General features: G+C 40.5%; 1 protein-coding gene across 1 annotated transcript; it reads left to right on the forward strand.

Moving 5' to 3' along the window:
* The first annotated feature begins 3,719 nt into the window (after positions 1-3,719).
* Positions 3,720-20,266, forward strand: LOC104102743 (ribulose bisphosphate carboxylase small subunit, chloroplastic-like). Its single transcript, XM_009610556.4, has 3 exons — positions 3,720-4,091; positions 4,828-4,959; positions 19,785-20,266. The coding sequence occupies exons 1-3, from the start codon at positions 3,942-3,944 to the stop codon at positions 20,010-20,012; spliced, it is 510 nt and encodes a 169-aa protein (XP_009608851.1). The 5' UTR covers positions 3,720-3,941; the 3' UTR covers positions 20,013-20,266.
* Positions 20,267-20,519: the final 253 nt, after the last annotated feature.

Genomic DNA, 20,519 nt, shown 5'->3' on the forward strand with positions numbered 1-20,519 from the left:
AATTCTCTGAGCATTTCGTTGTCCTTCTGGCTTACCTTGAAAAGGTCCGACTTCCTGGTTTTGACCTTGATGGCCCCAGCGTGTGCCTTTACAAAAGAATCTGCAAGCATAACAAACAAATCAATAGAGTTAGGTGGTAAATTGTAGTACCATATCATAGCTCCCTTTGACAGGGTTTCCCCAAATATTGTTAGCAAGACAGATTCGATCTCGTCATCCTCTAGATCATTCCCTTTGATAGCACATGTGTAAGAGGTGACATGCTCGTTTGGGTCGGTCGTTCCATTGTATTTAGGAATCTCGGGCATGCGAAACTTCTTGGGAATCGGTTTGGGAGCCGCACTCGGGGGGTGGGGGTGGGGAAGGGTTTTTGCACGAATTTTTCGGAATCCAGACCCTTCAATATTGGTGGTACCCCCGGGATTTGATCGACCCTGGAGGTATAAGTTTCACCTTCTTGTCGTTTTCCTCGATCTTCTTTTCCCCTGACTCAACTCATTTTGTTAATTCTTCGAGCATCTTCATGATTGCAGGATCGGCCCCCGATTCCTTCTCGTTCGATTTCTTTGAAACCGATTCGACCCTATGGACAACTTCCTGGGACGACTCGGGCTCGATCCTGCTCAGTGGGTGATTCTGGTTTTGGAGCTGAGATATCGCTGCTTGTTGAGCCTACAATATTTCGAAGATCACTCGCAGGCTGATCCCGCCTTCTTTGCCGCCACGTGTGCTTTGGGCGGCTGATTGAATGTCTCTATAGATGCTGCTCTCGGGATCGACAGCAAAATTTTCATTAATGGCTACATGCGAGTTGACGTCAATTGGATCTACAACCGGAACTCCATCGAGGCCAACTGGAGGTACGTCGTTCCCTGGTGCTCTGTTATCATTTTCGTCGTGGTGACCGAAATCATTTTTCACGTGTAGGGGTGTTGACTGAGAGTTCGACATTTTAGTCCTGGAATCAAAGATACTCCAAAGAACAAGTGTAAAATAGTATGTGTTATGAAAGTTTGTACGGGGTAATCACTATTATCCTTAGCCCCACGGTGGGCGCTAAACTGTTTACCCTAAAAATCGGATAACAATTAAATTTATACACGGTTTTAAGAATACATGATATAACTTGATACAAACGATTGAATTTATACGCGATTTTAAGGATACGTGATATAACTTGATACAAATTAAGGAAACAGATTAAAATTGAAATTGACGATAAAAGAATTAATGCATACCACACGAATCGAGCAGCCTTATGACAAACTGTTTATCAAATCGAATAACCTTGGCCCTCGAGTTCGATCACCCTTGATCCGAGAGATGTCTCAACTGATGTATTAACAGAATAACAAGATGATAAAGCTAGAAAATGACAGTATATTGCTTTATGTTGCGTAATGTCCCCTTACAAATGATCAGACCCCCTTTATATAGTAGGGGAGTCCTACTCTTGATACAATTTTATACAAGGTAAGAAATCTCATGATTTGTTAATCAATCGGCCTATCCTTGATACGTGCCGAGATTTCCGCCGTGATCTATAACCGATTGCGGATATTTTGTCCTTCTGTTATTCGGCTTGGTAAATTTCTCTCGATCTTGTCTGATCTCGATTTTGTTCGATGACATGGTCTCGAGTTTAATGATATAGCTTTGCACCTCGGTTTGATATAATTCGAGGTTGAACTTTAACCTACCATTTTTCAATCTCGGTTAGTCGCACAAGAGGCGAACCCGGTTTTAACCGTATATATATATATATATATATATATATATATATATATATATATATATATATATAATCCTCTATATAATACAGGTCTGTGGGATGATTCCTTTCGAAATGTAAGTTTAGATGAGCTACGATATAAAATTAAGGTCTATTAATTTGTGACAGAAGTATATGATTTATGTTCTAGGGTTCTTTAAATATAAAGTAGTCAACTCTTTTCATCACATTATTTGTTTTTCTTTCAACACATTTGGCAAAAGACGTCATAAATATTTTTAATTATAAGCAGTAGAGATTTATAATATTCCCTGTCTCGTTTTGTATACAATTCTTGATTGGACCTATGTTTAAGATGCTATTTTGAGTAGAAGAATGATAGAATAAATAGTTGAAAATTTATTTTAATTATAAGAACATCACATCAAAGTTTAAAACTTTAATTGCTATATCAATTAAAAATTTTCAAAGTTGTAAAAATTTTACAGAACAAAATTTCACTAAGATATCTATGGAATGATATCAAATATCTTAAGATATCTCAAAATTAATTGAAGTGTCGAAGAAATTGGGACATAGAACTGTCATTCTATTTTGATTTTTTTTTTTAAAAATAATTTCACTCCCCTTTGATTCTCTCCTTTGATTCTCTTTGTTGGAGCTATTGCTTCGTTAGACTGATAAGGGAGTAATTCGTACTCCATCTCAAGATTCGGTAAAATAAGTTATTAGCACCATACCAGTTTGTTGGTCCCAACTCCCACAGGTCTTCAATTAGTATCCAGTACGTATAATTTAGACATTTTCTAGAAAAACTAGATATATGGAGCGGTTGGTTTTTAAAAGATGGGACAGCAAAAATATTAAAAATATTTGATTAAAAATGTCTCTATTTTTTTATTAAAAATAGAGGGCTTTAAATAACCAACTTGAGAATATAATCTGCAGAAGAATCTACGCAAGAAGAATTTAGAAAACCCAAAATATCTCAACAAACCTAAAAAATCTAACAAAAATTTAAATTCAAAAAACTAGATTTATCCTAAAATTAAGTAACTTATTATGCTAAAAAGTTACTGCAGTAACTGAAAACAACAAAATTTCAGCACTCCTCCTTTGTTTCAGTTGCTGCAATTTAAAAAGTTGCTCCTCCTCAATTCTTGCTTCTCTTGTTTGTCCTTGGGGATTGTTTTTAACATCTTGAAATTGCACACTTTTGTAGAGCAATTCTTTTTCTTCTTTTCTCTTTCTTTTTTGTCTTATGATTTTGTGCATAAAAAACACCCTTAATGACCTTGTCTTGTCTGAAATCTCTTTTGAAAGTATTTGATTCTGGATAATGATAGGATTTTCAAGGATTGCTCGTAAGGATTATTTTTTCATTACAACATTTAATAAATCATAGGTTTTAAGATATGATTTTATTTTCATTGAGCAAATCCGATAGTTTTCGTCAGTGAAAGTTTGTGGGGCATTCAAAGAGCGACTGTTGCTTGTCATGTTTGAAAATAGGTTTAAAAATTGATATTGGTTAAAAATAATTTGAAAATGGTTCTTTGGAAGAACTCACAGATCCCGTAAGACCAATGAAGTTTTTGATGCCACTGTTGGTTTTTTAAAAGACGTGACAGTAAAAATATTAAAAATATTTGATTGAAAATGTCTCTACTTTTTTAGTAAACATAGAGGGTTTTAAATAGCCAACTTGAGAACATAATCTGCACAAAAAAAAAAATTTAAAAACCCATAAACCTAAAAAAAATTAACAGAAATTTAAATTCAAAAAACTAGATTTATCCTAAAACTAAGTAACTTATTATGCTAAAAAAGTTACTGCAGTAATTGAAAGCAACAAAATTTCAACAATAACAAAAACAACATTAACCAATTTTGAATAGTACATGAGCAAATTTATACCTTTTGCCTAATTAAATGGCAAAAGAGAATGGTGATAAAACCTATGTCACTATGCCTAACAAACCCTCCTAGATACCGTCTTCCACCCAACCCTACACACCCCTAACCCCTTCTTCACTCTCTTTTGTCCTCTTATGTAACCGTTTCCAGTATACTTACAAAAGTTCACATTACTTTGAAGCATCACTTCTCTCCCTTTCATATAAACTCAGTTTTTTGTTTGAGTCTTTAATTTATACATATTTCTTTATCATAACTAAAGTAGTATTCCTACTTGAAAGTCAAGGTGAACATGTCTGTCTCAAGTTTTGTTGCAGCTCCAATTGCTGGATCAACCTATCTTGGATTGAAATCCAACAACACCAACCTTTTTCCTGCTAAGGATACAATCACTTGGAATCGAAAAACTATCTCCAATGGCTCTAAAACTTACTGCATGAAGGTAAACAAATATTTTACGCACCAACCTTTTTCTTTGCTCTTTATAGAAATGGTTTTTTGCTTTTCTTTGCACTTTCCCTGTTTTTAAGCTACTAAGTTTTATTTAATTCGTGTTTTAAGAATCTTAATTAATCATTTGAGCTTTATTTTACGCAACAATAAAATGACATGATAATGTAAAACTATATATTACATTATTAGCGAATACTATTTTTAATTTTACAGGTTAGTTATGACTTTAATTACCAGGTTATCAATTAAAGTTTATAAAAGAGACATCTAAATTATCTTTTAAATTGAATTGATTGTGAGAAAATCTTTAGTGCACATTTTAGAGAGAATTTAAAGGTTACTTTTATTCGGAAATCATATTTTAACGGCAGTAACAACCCAGAATAATTCTACTAGTGGGGTCTGGAGAGACCTTAGGGCAACCCAGTATAATTCCACTAGTGGGGTCTGGAGAGACCTTACCCCTACCCTGGGGTAGAGAGGCTGTTTCCGATAGACCCTCGGCTCCCTCCCTCCAAGAACTTCCAACCTTGCTCTTGGGGTGACTCGAACTCATAACCTCCCGCTTGGAAGTGGAGGGTCCTCACCACTAGATCAACCCACTCTTGTCAGGAAATCATATTGTAACGTGAGTATTAAAAAGTGCAATTCGTCTTTATTATTATTATTATTTCGAAATTTTCTTTCTTTTCATTACCCTTTTTAAAAAAAAAAAAAATTAACAGACTTGGAATCCGATCGACAACAAGAAATTCGAGACACTCTCATATCTGCCACCTCTATCAGAAGATTCGATTGCAAAGGAGGTTGATTACATGATCCAAAAGGGCTGGATTCCTTGCCTTGAATTTGATCAGGTACGCATTTCCGAACATGAAAACAAATACTATCATTTTTTCCTTCCGTTGTTACTGTGCGTTTAATTCTAGTGGAATATTTGGAAATCGAACTTTGTAAAAGAATTTGAACTTATTCAGAGAATTATATACATCGGTCATATAAACTAGAACATGTAGACGGTTTGCTGAGTCTCAGTCAATGATGTTTTAAAGAATTCCGGTTTTTTCCTAAGAAAGCCATTAAATTATACTCTCTTTGGTCCACAATAAGTGACTATTTTACATTTGGCACACCTATTAAGGAAATACGAATTCCTAGAGAAAAAAAATTTGTGCACTAAATTAATTGTTACCTTGACACATTGAAATATGTAAATAAGAACAAATTTTGGAAAAATAAAATTAATCCCTTCTTGATTATGTAAATGGACAATTATTTTAGACCAAAATAAAAAGGTAAAATGGTAACTTATTGTGGACCGGAGGAAGTAACGTTTAGATCCAGGATTTCAAGAGGATGGGTGCACTGTTGTAAAGAGATGCATCTAAAATTTACATTTGACGAGTTTAACTTTAGTCTCTTACCATAAACCTGCTACACTTTTGAAATTATAGGTTCAAAATTATATTCTTTTTGAAATTTTAGTAATTTTCACATATATTTATACCCCATGCCGAAGACAAGACTGTTCGGAGTGGGATTTGAACTGCCAATTTCACTTGTAGAAGTGCACCTAATAATAATTACACCATAGGAGTCTTTAAGCATGGGTGCACATACATATGTTTAAATAATTTTGAAGAAATATAACATTATTATACATGGTTTAGGGAGATGAGTATGTGTTTAGGTGAACCCATATCCCTCAAGCTGGATACGCCTTCTGATGGTGGACCAATATATTATGCTGGAACTCCAATATGTTATACTGGAACTCTAGTATATTATGTTGGAAGTTCACATGTAAAAAAATCGAACTCCAGTATATTATGCTGGAATATTTTTCGGATTTTGAATAATGTTTTCATTCAGTTATCTTTTACATGAAAAGTAGCTAAATTTTGATTTACTTTTGAAACTATGACTATTTTTCAATTATCACTTATAAATCTGACTATTTTTGAATTTCACCCCTTGGGTGCAGACCTTTATGTTTCGGTTATTGATGCGTTTCATGATATATTTTGTTATTGTCTTCGACAAACAAAATTAGTTTTGTTTATTCGGACGAACTATGATTGCAAGCATTTAATTAGAAAGTTAATTTCTATCCTAAAGCAATAAAAAAGTATTTAGCTTTTTTCTACATATATCAATACTCTTAACGTAAATATCAGATTATACTATTCAGAAATTTTCGTATTAAACTCTAAATCTTATACCACATTTTGCAAACATATTTCAAATTCTAAATTGCATTATTGCATTTTATAATTAATACCTCTCCATTCTTTTAATTCGAACGTTTAAATAGAAGTTCAAATCTCATAAGTTATAAGAAAAAAGTAATTTAAAAAATTATCATAAGTTCTTAAAATAAAACAAAATCAACTTATCGTTTATTTATATAGTTCCTATAACATTCAGTAATTTGAATAAAAAAAGATGAAACGTGAACTTCTGTAGTTCAAAATTTAGTAATATTCATACTCTTTAATATTTGAAAAATAAGATGAAACTGAACTTCTGTAGTTGAAAATTTAGTAATATTCACTCTTTAATATTTTCAAATATTCTTAATATATTACTCAAAATTTGAATAAAATAGTTTTGTGTAAGGAGCAAACTATCTATTTTTTGTAACAGTATGATTTTTCATTTTTCATTATGCTAATAATTATCCTCTATATCGTGTATTATTTCATCACTTTATCTTCTTAATATCGTTCCCATCTATTTCTTGAGGGGTCGATCGGCTTCTAAAATTAATTCTGTTCATTCTTGGGAAAAGGCATAAGTCTTGTAATTGTTTTACAGTTCTTTTTTTACAAAAAAAAAATTTTCTAACTTCATCAGCATTTTTAGGTCCCATTTAAATCCTCTTTTTTCTCTTAATTTCTTCTGTAAAACTTCTCTAACTTTTTCTATACCTTTATGAACTTATTATCGCAATTTAAATGTACTACTTCTAAAATTCTTTTGTAATTTTTTCGTCTCTTATCTTCTATACTATCATGGAACCGTTTTTTTATCAGACACTATTAGGGAATTTATCTATTACAAATTAAAAGTATTATCCTAACACAAGTGATGTAACTTATTGTTTACTCTTAAAATAGATAACAATTGAATTTATACGCGGTTTTAAGGATACATAGATTGATTCAACACAAATAATCAAGAACGTTAAATAAATGAGTTAAAGGTATTATGAACAACCAAACCAGTCGTAACGTTATGGCCTAGCTTGAACCTGGATCGGGCAATAGTTTCTGCCCTCGGTTGAGTCTTGGATTCGAGGTCAATCAAGAACAAAGAACAAAAATAAAGTAGAGACTTTTCAATAGCTGGAAAGCAGAGAAACAATTTTATATTGCCTTGATATACGTGTTACAATGTGTCTATTGAATAAGAAACTTTCACTTTGTATAGTAGGGGAGTTTTACCCACATTACAATTCTAAAAAGGATAAAAATCCTCGTTGTACATCAATTACTGATGCGCTACCGACAACGAGCGAGATCCGCTTCGTGATATCCGGTTGGGTGCGGATATCACGGCCCTCTGTTAGTCATGTGTAATCGTTTTGCAATGCTTTGCGAGGTCTTGGAGCTCGTACCGGGTTCAGGGGGTGTTGTCTTGCCGGGCCCGGTGGCGAGCACTCTGTTCGGGCCTTAGTACGAGAAGTTCCCAGCTTTGATTCCGATCCCATGTAGTCATGTCCTTGCTTCGTTTAACCTACCGGAAAATCGGGGCGCTCATTAGCCCCGGTTTTACCCGTATATAGATAGTCCCCACGTTTCTGAGAGAGTAGGTTTGCCGAAATAATGAGAAATGATAGATGGACCCTGGTTCCTTCCTTCGCACGTTACAACCGAGATGGCGAATAAGACGAAACGTGCCATTAGTCGCGTCGTTCTGACTTCGAACACGTGTCGTTCAATGGCTGATTGCCTCTGAATGTGGAACGTCGCGAATTTCCTCCTATAAAAGATTCGCCCCCTTCACTTCCTCCACTTTCTGATCCTGGCTTTTACCTTCGAACTCTACAAAGGCTTTCGACTTTCTTAAATCTTCATACCTCGTTTCTTGAACCTTCATATCTCCATCTTCAACCATCAAACCTTCATACATTTTCTTGGATTTTCAACCCAGAACCTCATATCTTCACTTCTAAACTTCAAATCTTCATACACCTTCTCAAAATCTTCATATAGTTTCCAGATTTACGATGGCCAAGACTTCTAAATTAGTTCCTCAGCAGTCTGCCTCTTCATCTTCCCTCCCTGTCACAGATACCGAGGTTGCCGTTCCCGAGGTGGTTGCTCTCGAGATGGCTGCTCCCGAGGTGGTTGCTCCCAACGCGGCCGCTACTGAAGTGGCCCCAGAACCCCCTCATGAAAAGCTTTATTTCCGGGGGCTGTTCAATCGTAGACGACTTCAAAGTCGAGAAGGCCTCTTCCAAACATGACCGGGGTGAAGGAGCATGGAGATACATATGCTCCATTACTGAAGATATTCTTCCCATAGTACGAGAGGACTGTAAATGGGAAGGCAAGGGCGTAGTAGTCCCCGGGCCCAAGGAAGATATTACTACCCACGTGGAGGGGTGTTCAAATATTTACACTTACCCCTTCACGCTGGGCCCGGTAGACTCGGTGATTCTGGTCTTTTGCATGAGGTATGAGGTGTGTCTCGGGCAAATCGACCCGTCTTTTTGGATGATCATGATCCTTCTACGTTATTTTATGAATAACATCGAGTCTTCTCGGTTCACCCTCGACCACCTAATCCGTCTATACAGTCCCCGTATTTTTTGAGAGGGACTAATCAAGCTCAATCGCCGGGCCATAAAGGCCCCTTTTTCGAGCATCAACGAGGATCGAGACCAAGGCTGGCAGGGGCGCTTCGTTCGGGTGAAGACTGAAGATTTGATCCCTCCCGAGTTCCTGTCATTTCCCAAGAAGTGAAATGCATCCAGTATGTGTAGTCTTTCCTTTAAGTATCGAGTCTCGTTTGTCCCTTTCTCACTATCAGTATTTGTGATCGTGCAGCGGTTGCTCGGGTTCCCAATGCGTTCCCCCAGCTCAAGGCATATGCAAGCAGATGTCGTACTTTTAGCGCTCGTGGCACAAGCTTTCGAAGGGCCGATGGGAGGGCCGTTCTCATGGTAAGGCTCTTTTCAGAATATTACTATTATGCCCCAAACTTACATAACGCTGACCTTTTCTCTTTCTTTCATAGGTTTGCCTAAGACCACCAAACTTAGGCCACTGGAAGGGGACGAGGATGCGTCCCTATCCATTGATCCCTCCGATTCGGGACAGCCCGGGGCTGCTACGGGGGAGAAGAAGAAGAGGAAAAGAAAGTCTTCGGCTCTCCGAGTCCCTGGGTGAAGCCACAAAAAGAGGGCAGCTTCCCGGGCTCGTAACCCTAAGAAGAACACCAACTCCCGGGTGTCGGATTCTGACTCACTTTGTTGGCTCAGGGATGAGTCGGAATAAGATGATATTTGTTTTGCTCACGGATTGACCCCCACCGTGGAACAGGCAACGACCGGGAAGAAGGGCCATGAGGTCGATCTCCTTCCGATTCGATAGGCCGAAGTGGAGATGAAGGCTGCGACCTCTCAAAAAACCGTTCTTGTCCTGAAAGAGGCGACCAGTGTGATCGATCTCATTGAGACTCCCTCCTATACCGAGCCTATGCTCGAAGAGGCCCAAGCGGGCAAAGAAAAAACAAGTGAAGGAGCACAAGGTGCAGAAGACCCTCTCCATTCCTTCTTCGATGACATGGATATCTCTACATTGGAAGATTTCTCCGGGCTGGGCCACCTAGAGATACCGAAGAAGGACGTGCCTTCGGGAGCTAACAGGCCGAGCACGAGCCCAAGATTGGTGAAGTAGTTCCTTGCGCTGAGCGTAGACCTCAAGCGCAAGAGGATGGTTTTTCTCACAGTCTCGGAGGATGCCCGGGTCCTATCTGCTCCGGTAGGCGTAGCCAGCTACCTCCGATGTCTGGTAACCCAGGAGGACCAGACAAAGATGAATGAGGTGGGCACGTTGAGTTTCCTCAATGAGGCACATCAGGCATTGAACCGGATAAGGTTCTAACACCTTTAAAATCCCCTTATGAATCACTTAAAGTATTCCTTTGATGTTTCTTACTTAGTTCCCTTTCTTTACAGGCTTCAATGCTTCACCACGAGAGCTTCCTCCGGTACCGCTTGGAAATCAGCCAGCTCGAGTTCGAGCTCAAGGAGCAGTCCCGAAAAAAGGACATGTTCAAGCTCCTCAGTTAGCAATAGGATAAGGCCATCAAGGACCTGCAGGCCGAGCTGAACAGGGCTCAGAAGGAAGCTTCAGCCCTGAGGCGGGAGCATGTCGACCTAGTTGAAAGGGTAAATGTCTTTGAAGCTAAAAATGAGGAGTTAGTCATGGTGACTAACAACACAACCTCGCAGGTCCAACAGAAGATTGACCTAATCGACCAACTCCAAGCCGAGATAAACTAGGTCCAAGCCATGGCCGATGGGTGGAAAAACAAAATGGACCTACTCGCTTCGGAGAAGGAAACCGCCAAGGCAAAGATGGCGTCAGTAGAGGTCCAACTCCGGGTGGCAAAAGAGAAAGCTGACAAGTTGTCTCAACTGAATGACGATCTCCGAGCACAGTTGAGCTCGATTGTCACAGAGCGGGACGCCCTCGGTAGAGAATACGAGGCAGTGATATCCAATTTGGACACAACCTCCGCCTAGACCAAAGAAATGGTGGCCCAATACAAGGCCTATGTGGAGGTAGGCGAGGTCCGCCTGAAGGCAAAGGCCGAATATATGAAGCGGCTATCCCGAACAAAGATCCTCGAGAAGATCCACGCCCGAGGTTTTGGCCTGTCGGCTGAGATCGAGGAAGCCAAGAAATTCGAGGCCGTGGTGAAGAAGCTTTACGAGCCTGAAGGTGACGAAGGCTCTAAAAGTTCCGAGGGCTCAGAGGGATCCGAAGGCTCCGACGACACCGACGACGAGTCGGGCCCTGGTGAAGACTAGGCGGAGATGCCTTAGTAATTTTTTTAGTTTTTGTCTTATGTACAGCTTTTGTGTATTTTGAGGCCGATTTTATTGGGCCTTTGTAAGTATATTTCGGAATATAAAATTTTCCCTTTCTGGCAATTTGGAGTCTTTACTTTTTCAGCATCTTTTCAGAATTTCTATTCTTGTAATGTTTCTAATGCCTTAGCATGGAATCAAATGTAGTTATAGGGTATTCGTTTTTCAGAGGTCCGAACAGAGCCTGACTTCGATATAACTTTGTTTGCTCGAGGCTTTGAAAACTCGGTATGAACGAAAGCTTTTTTAAGATGCTTAAGTGATTTTAGATGATGCTTTTGCCGAGGGTAACCTTTTAGTAGGTTTCAATTTTTTATAAAGGCCTTACTTTTGATTACGAGTTTCGGATGTCTCCGAGCCATTTTTTGGGTGGTCGTAGCATTTTGTTTTTGGGCACCGCCTAATAGGTTTAGTGCTTCCAAGATTTGGTAGCCCGGTTTACCCGAACATTTTTCAAACGATAGTCCCCGAGTAGGGGTAGCCCTTGGGCTCGATAGTCCTCGAATAAGGGTAGCCCGTGGGCTCTTAGGATCCGGGTTTTAAGAGGCAAGAAAATGTGTAATAGCAAGGCAGAACTTTCTTTCATTTCAATGTGTAAAATACATGATAAAAGTTTGTATCATGGCTAAAGTGGACTATGTGGGCACGGTTCTCACGACCGTTTGGCCCTTACAATGAATCCTAACCACCTAGACTTAGCTACTCACATACACAGTTTCCTTCTTCACTTGCTAAGAACCTTAACCCGAGGGTAATGGCCCCCAGTATTCGAGGTTGAGCTTGAGAGGGCTCGGATATTGTTGATGTGTCCATTGACTCCGATTTGAGACCGACCTTCGAATCTAAAGTTAACAAGATTTACTGTTGGCTCATTAAAAACCTTGCCGAAAAACCCTTTTTGGGATAAAACCCGTTCAAGGGAAAAGGAGTGCAACGCGTGCTTTCAGTCCTAACAGCCACATTCATCCTTATCTGTTGCCTGTAAGTATTAGTTGAGTAATTGAAATTGTACCTTAGCAGTAGTATCGCTTTAAGTGTGTCACTTTCTAGTTGTTCGGTAGTTGCACACCGTTTCCTGCTTCGAGTTTGTATGATCCTTTGTCGGTAATTTTGATGACTTGATATGATCCTTTCCAGTTCTGTCCAAGCTTCCCCTTTTTTGGGTTCCGGGTGTGTAATGTTACTTTCCTCAACACCAAATCCCCGATCTTGAAGTGTCGGAGGTTGGCTCTTCGGTTGTAGTATCTTTCTATACGCTATTTCTAGGCGGCCAACCGGACTCTTCGGTCGCATATTGGAACCGGGGGATCGATTCTCCCACTTCGAATGGCATTAGGGCTTCGTCACTGTATACCAATAAAAATGGGGTGGCCTTGGTACTAGACTTCGAGGTCGTACGGTATGCCCACAGGACTTCGGGCAAGATTTTCTTCCATTTCCCTTTGGTGTCGGTCAACCTCTTTTTCAGGTTTTGGAGTATGGTCTTGTTCGTGGATTCTTCCTGTCCATTTCCACTCCGGTGGTAAGGTGTTGATAGTATCTTCTTAATCTTGTGTTCTTCGAAGAAATTATTTACCTTACTGCCGATGAATTATTTCCCATTGTCGCAAATGATTTCGGATGGTATGCCGAATCGGCATATTATATGGTCCCAGATGAATTCAATGACTTCTTTTTCTCGAACTTTCTCGAACGCTTGAGCTTCGAGCCATTTGAAAAAATAATCGATCATGAATAGTATGAATTGAGCCTTATCGGGTGCCCACGGCAGGGGACCGACGATGTCCATTCCCCATTTCATAAATGGCCAGGGGGATGAGACCTAATGGAGTAGCTCTCCTGGTTGATGGATCATCGGTGCGTGTCTCTGGTAGCCGTCGTATTTTCGAATAAAGTCCTTCGCATCCTTCTCCATTTCGGTCCAGTAATAGTCGGCCTTGATTAATTTCCGAACCAAAGATTTCGCCCCCGAATGATTCTCGCAAGTGCCTTCGTGAACTTCTCTCAAGTCATATTTGGTATCTCTTGGCCCCAAGCATATGGCTAGTGGGCCATCGAATGTTCTTCTGAGTAAAGTCCCTTCGGCCAAGCTAAATTTGGCAGCCTTCTATGCAGAGCTCTCGATTCTTTGGGGTCCGAGGGCAATTTTCCAGTATTCAAGTAATCTATGTACTTGTTCCTCCAATCCCATGTTAAACTTGTTGAGTTTACTTCGGTATGGCCTTCTTCTATCACCGATTTCATGAGTTGTACTACTATTCCCGAGCTGAACTCATCGGCATCAATCGACGACCCTAAATTATCCAGAGCATCGGCCTCTCTGTTCTGTTCTCGGGGCATATGTTGCAGGCTCCATTCCCTGAATTGATGCAACGTTACCTGTAACTTGTTCAAGTACCTCCGCATTCGTTCTTCTTTCACTTCGAACATTCCATTGACTTGATTTACTATGAGGAGGGAGTCACACTTGGCTTTGATCACCTCGGCCCCAAGGCTTTTAACTAATTCGAGACCTGCAATCATAGCGTCATTGTTAGTCAATTTCACAGTTCTAATAAATTGCCTGATTACACTCCTCGTAGGAAGTTTCAACACGATGCCGAGTCTGGACCCCTTTGCGTTCGAGGCACAGTCTGTAAAAAGGGTCCAGATTCTCGAGGCAGTCCTTGAGGTTAACAATAATTCTCTTTCGACTTCGGGTATTAAGGTTGGCGTAAAGTCGGCCACGAAGTCTGCCAAAATTTGTGATTTGATGATGGTTCGGGGTCGATACTCGATATCGCACCCACTGATTTCGACGGCCCATTTGGCCAACCGGCCCAAGAGCTCGAGTTTGTGCATGTTGTTCCTTAATGGGTAAGATGTTATGACATATATAGGGTGATATTGGAAGTATGGTTTTAATTTTCAGGAGGCGTTTAGCAAAGAGAGCGCCAATTTTTCTAGGTGAGGGTACCGTATTTCGACCTCGCCTAGAGTTGTACTGACATAGTAAATAGGAAATTGCGTACCTTCCTCTTTTCGGACTAAGACTCCACTTACCGCCACCTTGGATACCACCAGGTAAAGGTACATCTGCTCATCTGCCTTCAGAGTATGGAGCAAGGGCGGAGTTGATATGTACCATTTGAGTTCTTCTAAAGCTTGTTGGCATTCCGGGGTTCAGGAAAAACTATTCTTCTTCTTCAACAGTGAGAAGAACCGATGGATTTTGTCTGAGGATCTCGATATGAACCGGCCCAGGGCGGCTATACGCCCGGTTAGCCTCTGAACGGCCTTGACGTTGTCCACCACGGTGATGTCTTTTATGGCTTTGATTTTGCCGGGATTGATTTCGATCCCTCGATTGGATACCATGAACCCGAGGAATTTTCCCGATCCGACCCTGAATGCGTACTTCTCCGGCTTCAGCTTCATATTGTATTTTTTCAATATGCCGAAGGTTTCCTGTAAATATTTCAAATGGTCCTCTACTCGTAGGGACTTGACTAACATGTCATCAATATAAACTTCCATTGATTTTCCTCGCTGTTCTTCGAACATCCGGTAAACTAGGCGTTGATAGGTGGCACCGCCATTTTTTAACCCGAGTGGCATTACATTATAATAATAGGTGCCGAATTTAGTGATAAAAGTAATTTTTTCCTGATTGCCTGGGTCTATCCGAATCTGGTTGTACCCGGAATAGGTATCGAGAAAACTGAGTATCTCGTGCCCGGCTGTCGCGTCAATCATGTGATCGATGTTAGGTAAAGGAAAAGAGTCCTTAGGGCACACCTTGTTCAAGTCTTTGTAATCTACACACATTCTTAGCTTATTTCCGTTTATAAGCACTATCACTACGTTAGCTAACCAGTCTGGGTATTTAACTTCCCGAATGGACCCTATTTTAAGGATTTTAGATACCTCGTCCTTGATGAACGCATGCTTGATCTCGGACTGAGGTCTCCTCTTCTGTTTAACCGGGTGAAACTTCGGGTCCAAACTCAGTTTATGAGTGGTTACCTCCGATGGGATCCCTGTCATGTCAAGATGGGACCTAGAGAAACAAACTACGTTAGCTTTAAGAAAATTAATGAGTTTTTTCCTGAGATCGGGGGCTAACCCCGTGCCCAGGTATACCTTTTGATCCTGTGGGTGCTCGATCAATGTGAATTGTTCCAACTCTTCGACCGTCGATTTAGTCGCGTCGGTATCATCAGGAGCTATGAATGATCTCAGAACTCCGTAATCGTCTTCCTCGTTCCTTCGATCCGTCTGGGACCGGGGTCGATGGTTGCTATTTGACCTCGACCTTTCTAGTTAGTTTCGTGCTCCTTGATGTTGAAACAGCGGGTACCGGGAGTACTTTATCGATTGTGAACATCTCCTTTGCAGTCGGTTGTTCTCCGTATACTGTCTTGATTCCTCCTGGTGTAGGGAACTTCAATGCCTGGTGCAAGGTCGAAGGCACCACCCTTATGTTGTGAACCCACGGTCTTCCGAATAGAGCGTTATATCTCATATCCCCTTCAATCACATAGAACTTTGTATCCTGGATGGTCCCGGCGATGTAAAGTTATAGGGTTATCTCTCTTTTAGTGGTTTTTCATGCCATGTTAAATCCATTCAGCACCCGGATTGCAGGCACTATATGGTCTTGTAACCCTAACTTCTCCACCACCCTTGATCTGATAATGTTGGCCGAGCTACCTGGATCAATCAAGACACGTTTAACTCGAGATTTATTGATAAGTACGGATATTACCAATGCATCATTATGAGCTCGACATCCTCGTCGTTGAATGAACTGGTTCCCTCCGAGATATAATCTCGAGTTCGTTTTTCCCTCGTGATAGATACTTTAGTGTGTTTTATCATTGGCCCTTGAGGGTCATCGACCCCTCCGATGATCATGTTGATGATGTGTTGAGGTTCCTCCTGCTCACTCTGTTTGTCAGCGTCCCTATTTCTGAAGTGGGTTTTGGCCCGATCACTTAGAAATTCTCATAAGTGCCCGTTTTTTAAACAACTGGGCAACTTCTTCTCTCAATTGCCAGCAATCCTCGGTCCTGTGGCCATGAATGCCATGATACTTACACATCAAGTTAGGGTCTCTCTGAGTAGGGTCGACTGCAATGGTCGAGGCCACTTGGTTTCCTTGATGCGCCCGATGGCCGACACGATGTTGGCAGCATCAACGTTAAAGTTATACTACAATAATCTTGGTGCTTCCCTGTCCCCGAGCGGCCTGTCGAAATCATTTTTTCTCATCAGTCCTCGGTTATTGAGCCCTCGATCGCTTCTCTTTTCGTCCCTTGTAGAGTTGCGCCCGGACCCATTCCCCCTTCGATCTCCGCCGTATGGTTGATATCGTTCTCGGAACGATCTTGATTCATGATCGACAACTCTCTTAGACTTGTTGTCAGTTCTGACGGGATAATTGGACCCAGAAGGGGCTCCGAGTTGGTCGTCCTCCACTATGATTTTCGACTGATATCTATTATGGACGTCGACCCAAGTTCTCGCCGGATACTTCACCAAATTTTATTTTAGCTACTGCAAAACCAAGGAGCTTCGAGGGTTAAGTCCTTGAGTGAATACCCGAACGGCCCAATCATCGGCAACCTATGGTAGATCCATTCGTTCCATTTGAAACCTCGACACGAATTCCTTGAGCATCTCGTTTTCTCTTTGTTTAACTTTGAAAAGGTCAGATTTCCTGGTCTCGACCTTGATGGCCCCGCCATGAGCCTTCACAAAGGCATCTGCAAGTATAGCAAATGAATCAATAGAATTTGGGGATAAGTTGTGATACCATATCATTTCTCCTTTTGATAGAGTTTCCCTGAACTTCTTCAATAACACTGACTCGATTTCATCATCTTCTAAGTCGTTCCCCTTGATGATAAAGGTATATGAGGTCACATGCTCGTTTGGATCCGTGGTTCTGTTGTACTTTGAAATATCGGGCATACGAAACCTCTTCGGAATCGGCTTTGGTGCGGCGCTCAAAGGGAAGGGCTTTTGGATAAACTTCTTGGAATCTGGTCCCTTTAATATCGGGGGTGCTCCCGCGATTTGATCGACCCTGGAGTTATATGTTTCCATCTTTTTGTCGTTGGCCTCAATTTTCTTTTTACCAGATTCCACCCACTTCGTCAATGCTTTAAGCATTTTCATTATCTCGGGGTTGACCCCGGGCTCAGCCTCACCCGACTTCTCGGTGGTTTTCTCATTTCTTCGGGTGCTCTCCTGGGATCTTTCGGGCTCAACCCCGCCAGGGGGTGACCTTGATTCTGCAGTTGTGCTATTTCCACATTTTGAGCCTGCATTTTCGAAGATTATTCGCAGGCTTACCCCATCACCTTCGCCTTCAGGCGTTTCTCGGATTGTTGGTCGAGCGCCCCCACAGACGCTATTTTTGGGGTCAGTTGGAAAATGTGCATTGATAGCGACCTGTGAATTGGCGTCGATTGGATTGTCAACCGGGACTTCGTTGGGATTGGCAGGGGGCACCTCATTGCTAGGCACCAGGTTATTGTTTTCGCCATGATGGCCAAATTCAGCCTCAACGTTCAAATGAGTAGACCGAGAATTTGACAACTTTAAGCTGACCTGAAATTGAAAACTTAAAGAGCAAGCGTAAAATAAAGCGTTATGGAGACTAATATCAAATCACAACTATTATCCTTAGCCCCACGGTGGACGCCAAATTATTTACTCTTAAAATAGATAACAATTGAATTTATACTCGATTTTAAGGATACGTGGATTGATTCAGCACAAATAATCAAGAACATTAAATAAATGAGTTAAAGGTACTATGAACAACCAAACCAGTCGTAACGTTATGGCCTAGCTTGAACCTGGATCGGGCTATAGTTTCTGCCCTCGGTTGAGTCTTGGATTCGAGGTCAATCAAGAATAAGGAACAAAAATAAAGCAGAGACTTTTCAATAGCTGGAGAGCAGAGAAATAATTTTATATTGCATTGATATGCGTGTTACAATGCGTCTATTGAATAAGAAACTTACCTTTTATATAGTATGAGAGTTTTACCCCTAGTACAAATCTAAAAAAGGTAAAAATCCTCCTTGTACATCAATTACTAATGCGCTACCGACATCGGGCGAGATCCGCATTATGATATCCGGTTGAGTGCGGATATCACGGCCCTCTGTTAGTCGTGTACAACCGTTTGCAGTGCTTTCTGAGGTCTTGGAGCTCGTACCGGGTTCAGGGAGTGTTGTCTTGCCGGGCCCGGTGGCGAGCACTCCGTTCGAGCCTTAGTACGAGAAGTTTCCATCTTTGATTCCGATCCCATGTAGTCATGTCCTTGGTTCGTTTGACCCATCGGGATATCGGGGTGCTCATTAGCCCCGGTTTTATCCGTATACACTTATCTTTATGAGAAAGTCAATACTTGTAATTTTTTTACATTAGTTAGCACAAGTAATTACATAGCTTGGCAATATATACTTAGTCTTAAAATAGTGAAATATGCATATATCGTTCCAAGTTTTTGTATAACTGTGTGCCTAATTCATTCTTTTTTTATTCTCAAATTGTGTAAGAAGTTGCAACTTGTCAAATAAATATGTTGTGTTGTTTCTAAAGTATTAGGTTTGTAGTTTTTTTTTTTGTAAATAAAATTTGTAGATAATTTTGTGAAAAGTCTATTTCTGGTTTACTCTACAGATTTATATTGAACCTTAACTGGCTGTGGGCAGACGTTGCCTGCTGACGGGCGCTTGTGGGCATTGCCTGCTGGGCGCGGGCTACTCGTAGGGCAACATTAGGACAGGCACACTTCTTACTTGGCAACCAAGACCATGTGATTGTCCATGACACTCAGCACTGGGAGGCTTGCCAGGGCTACATGGGGCGCGGCCAAGGGGTCATAGGGCGAGGCTAGAAAGTAGCCCATAACATTTTTCCCTACCTAATTTGGCAACGTCCTCTGCGCCTTCCTTGCAAGATAATCTTCGATCAGGTCCTTGAATGCTTTTAGGACTTTCACTCTCTCCTATGTGTTATCATCGGCATCTATTTCACCAGGAACTCCTGATGATCTTTCCGTGAGCCATGAATTATCAGGTCGTCAAGTATAGCTTTGGCAACTCTCTTCCCGATTGATTAGTTTGTCGGATACCGGGTATGGTGAGCATCCTTGTCTTCCTGAAAAGGTTTCATCAAACTAACATGGAAAACAAGATGGATCTTCCACCAAGCTAGGATATCAACATTGTATACAACTATATGTGTATATAGATAAAATCTCGTGAAGTAAGAGGGCCGAGATGTCAGAACGATGCAAGCACGAGTCTCTATTAGGCTATTCTACCAAAGATAAACAAATAAATAAAAATACTAAAGAGAATAAAAGCGAAAACAAAAGACAAGATAGGTTCCAATTGGTTATTCTCTCCTAACTACACTTGTTTTAATTTTTATGTTACTAATTCTACTTATTATGAATTGTTATATATATAGTTTACCTTTTAGGTGACCTTTTACATTGTTAGCATAAATTAGTGAAACTCATACTTTATCGAAGGACTCACTAATGTTTGGTTTGTGATATATATGCGGCAGGTGGGATATGTACGCAGGGAAAATAGCAGCATGCCAGGCTACTATGATGGAAGGTATTGGACACTGTGGAAGCTTCCCATGTTTGGCTGCAATGACTCATCCCAAGTTCTGAATGAAATCCAAGATTGCAAGAAAGCCTACCCAAATGCTTTCATTCGTTGTTTGGCATTTGACAATGTTAAACAGGTTCAGTGCATGGCCTTTCTCATTCAGAAACCTGTAGCATAGAAGAAATCACAAAATTTCTGTTTGTAATTGTTGAGCTCTTTTCTGTTTGTTTGAATAACATTAAGCAAGCTTAGCCCTTAAGGGTGAAGGCCACGGAATTTGAAATCTGGATATCAAGGTTTATGGTTGAAGTCGTATGTCTTAGTTTTGGAAATAAGAAGATGGCTACATGCTATTTATCAACATGGTTGTAATAACTTTTGGAAAAACCTTAGAATTTTCAAAGAAATTTTAGACACAAGCTTGTGTTGAAAGCAATGTTTAAGATTTCCATTATGTAGTTTGGTTTCGTGCTAAGTTCATTGAAAGGGCAAAATATTACTTTAATTGGGGCATGATATTTCTGCAATATCATCCCCACTTACATATGTATAGGACCCTCTCCCACCCTCACCCCCCCCCCCCCACCCCCAAAAAAAAAAAAAGTATGGAATATGAGAAAATGGTAGGAGAAATAAGCATGAAGGAAATCCATCGCTACTTGAAACTTTTCTAAAAAAACTGCAC

This window comes from Nicotiana tomentosiformis, chromosome 11 (assembly GCF_000390325.3).
Source record: "Nicotiana tomentosiformis chromosome 11, ASM39032v3, whole genome shotgun sequence".
NCBI lineage: Eukaryota > Viridiplantae > Streptophyta > Magnoliopsida > Solanales > Solanaceae > Nicotiana > Nicotiana tomentosiformis.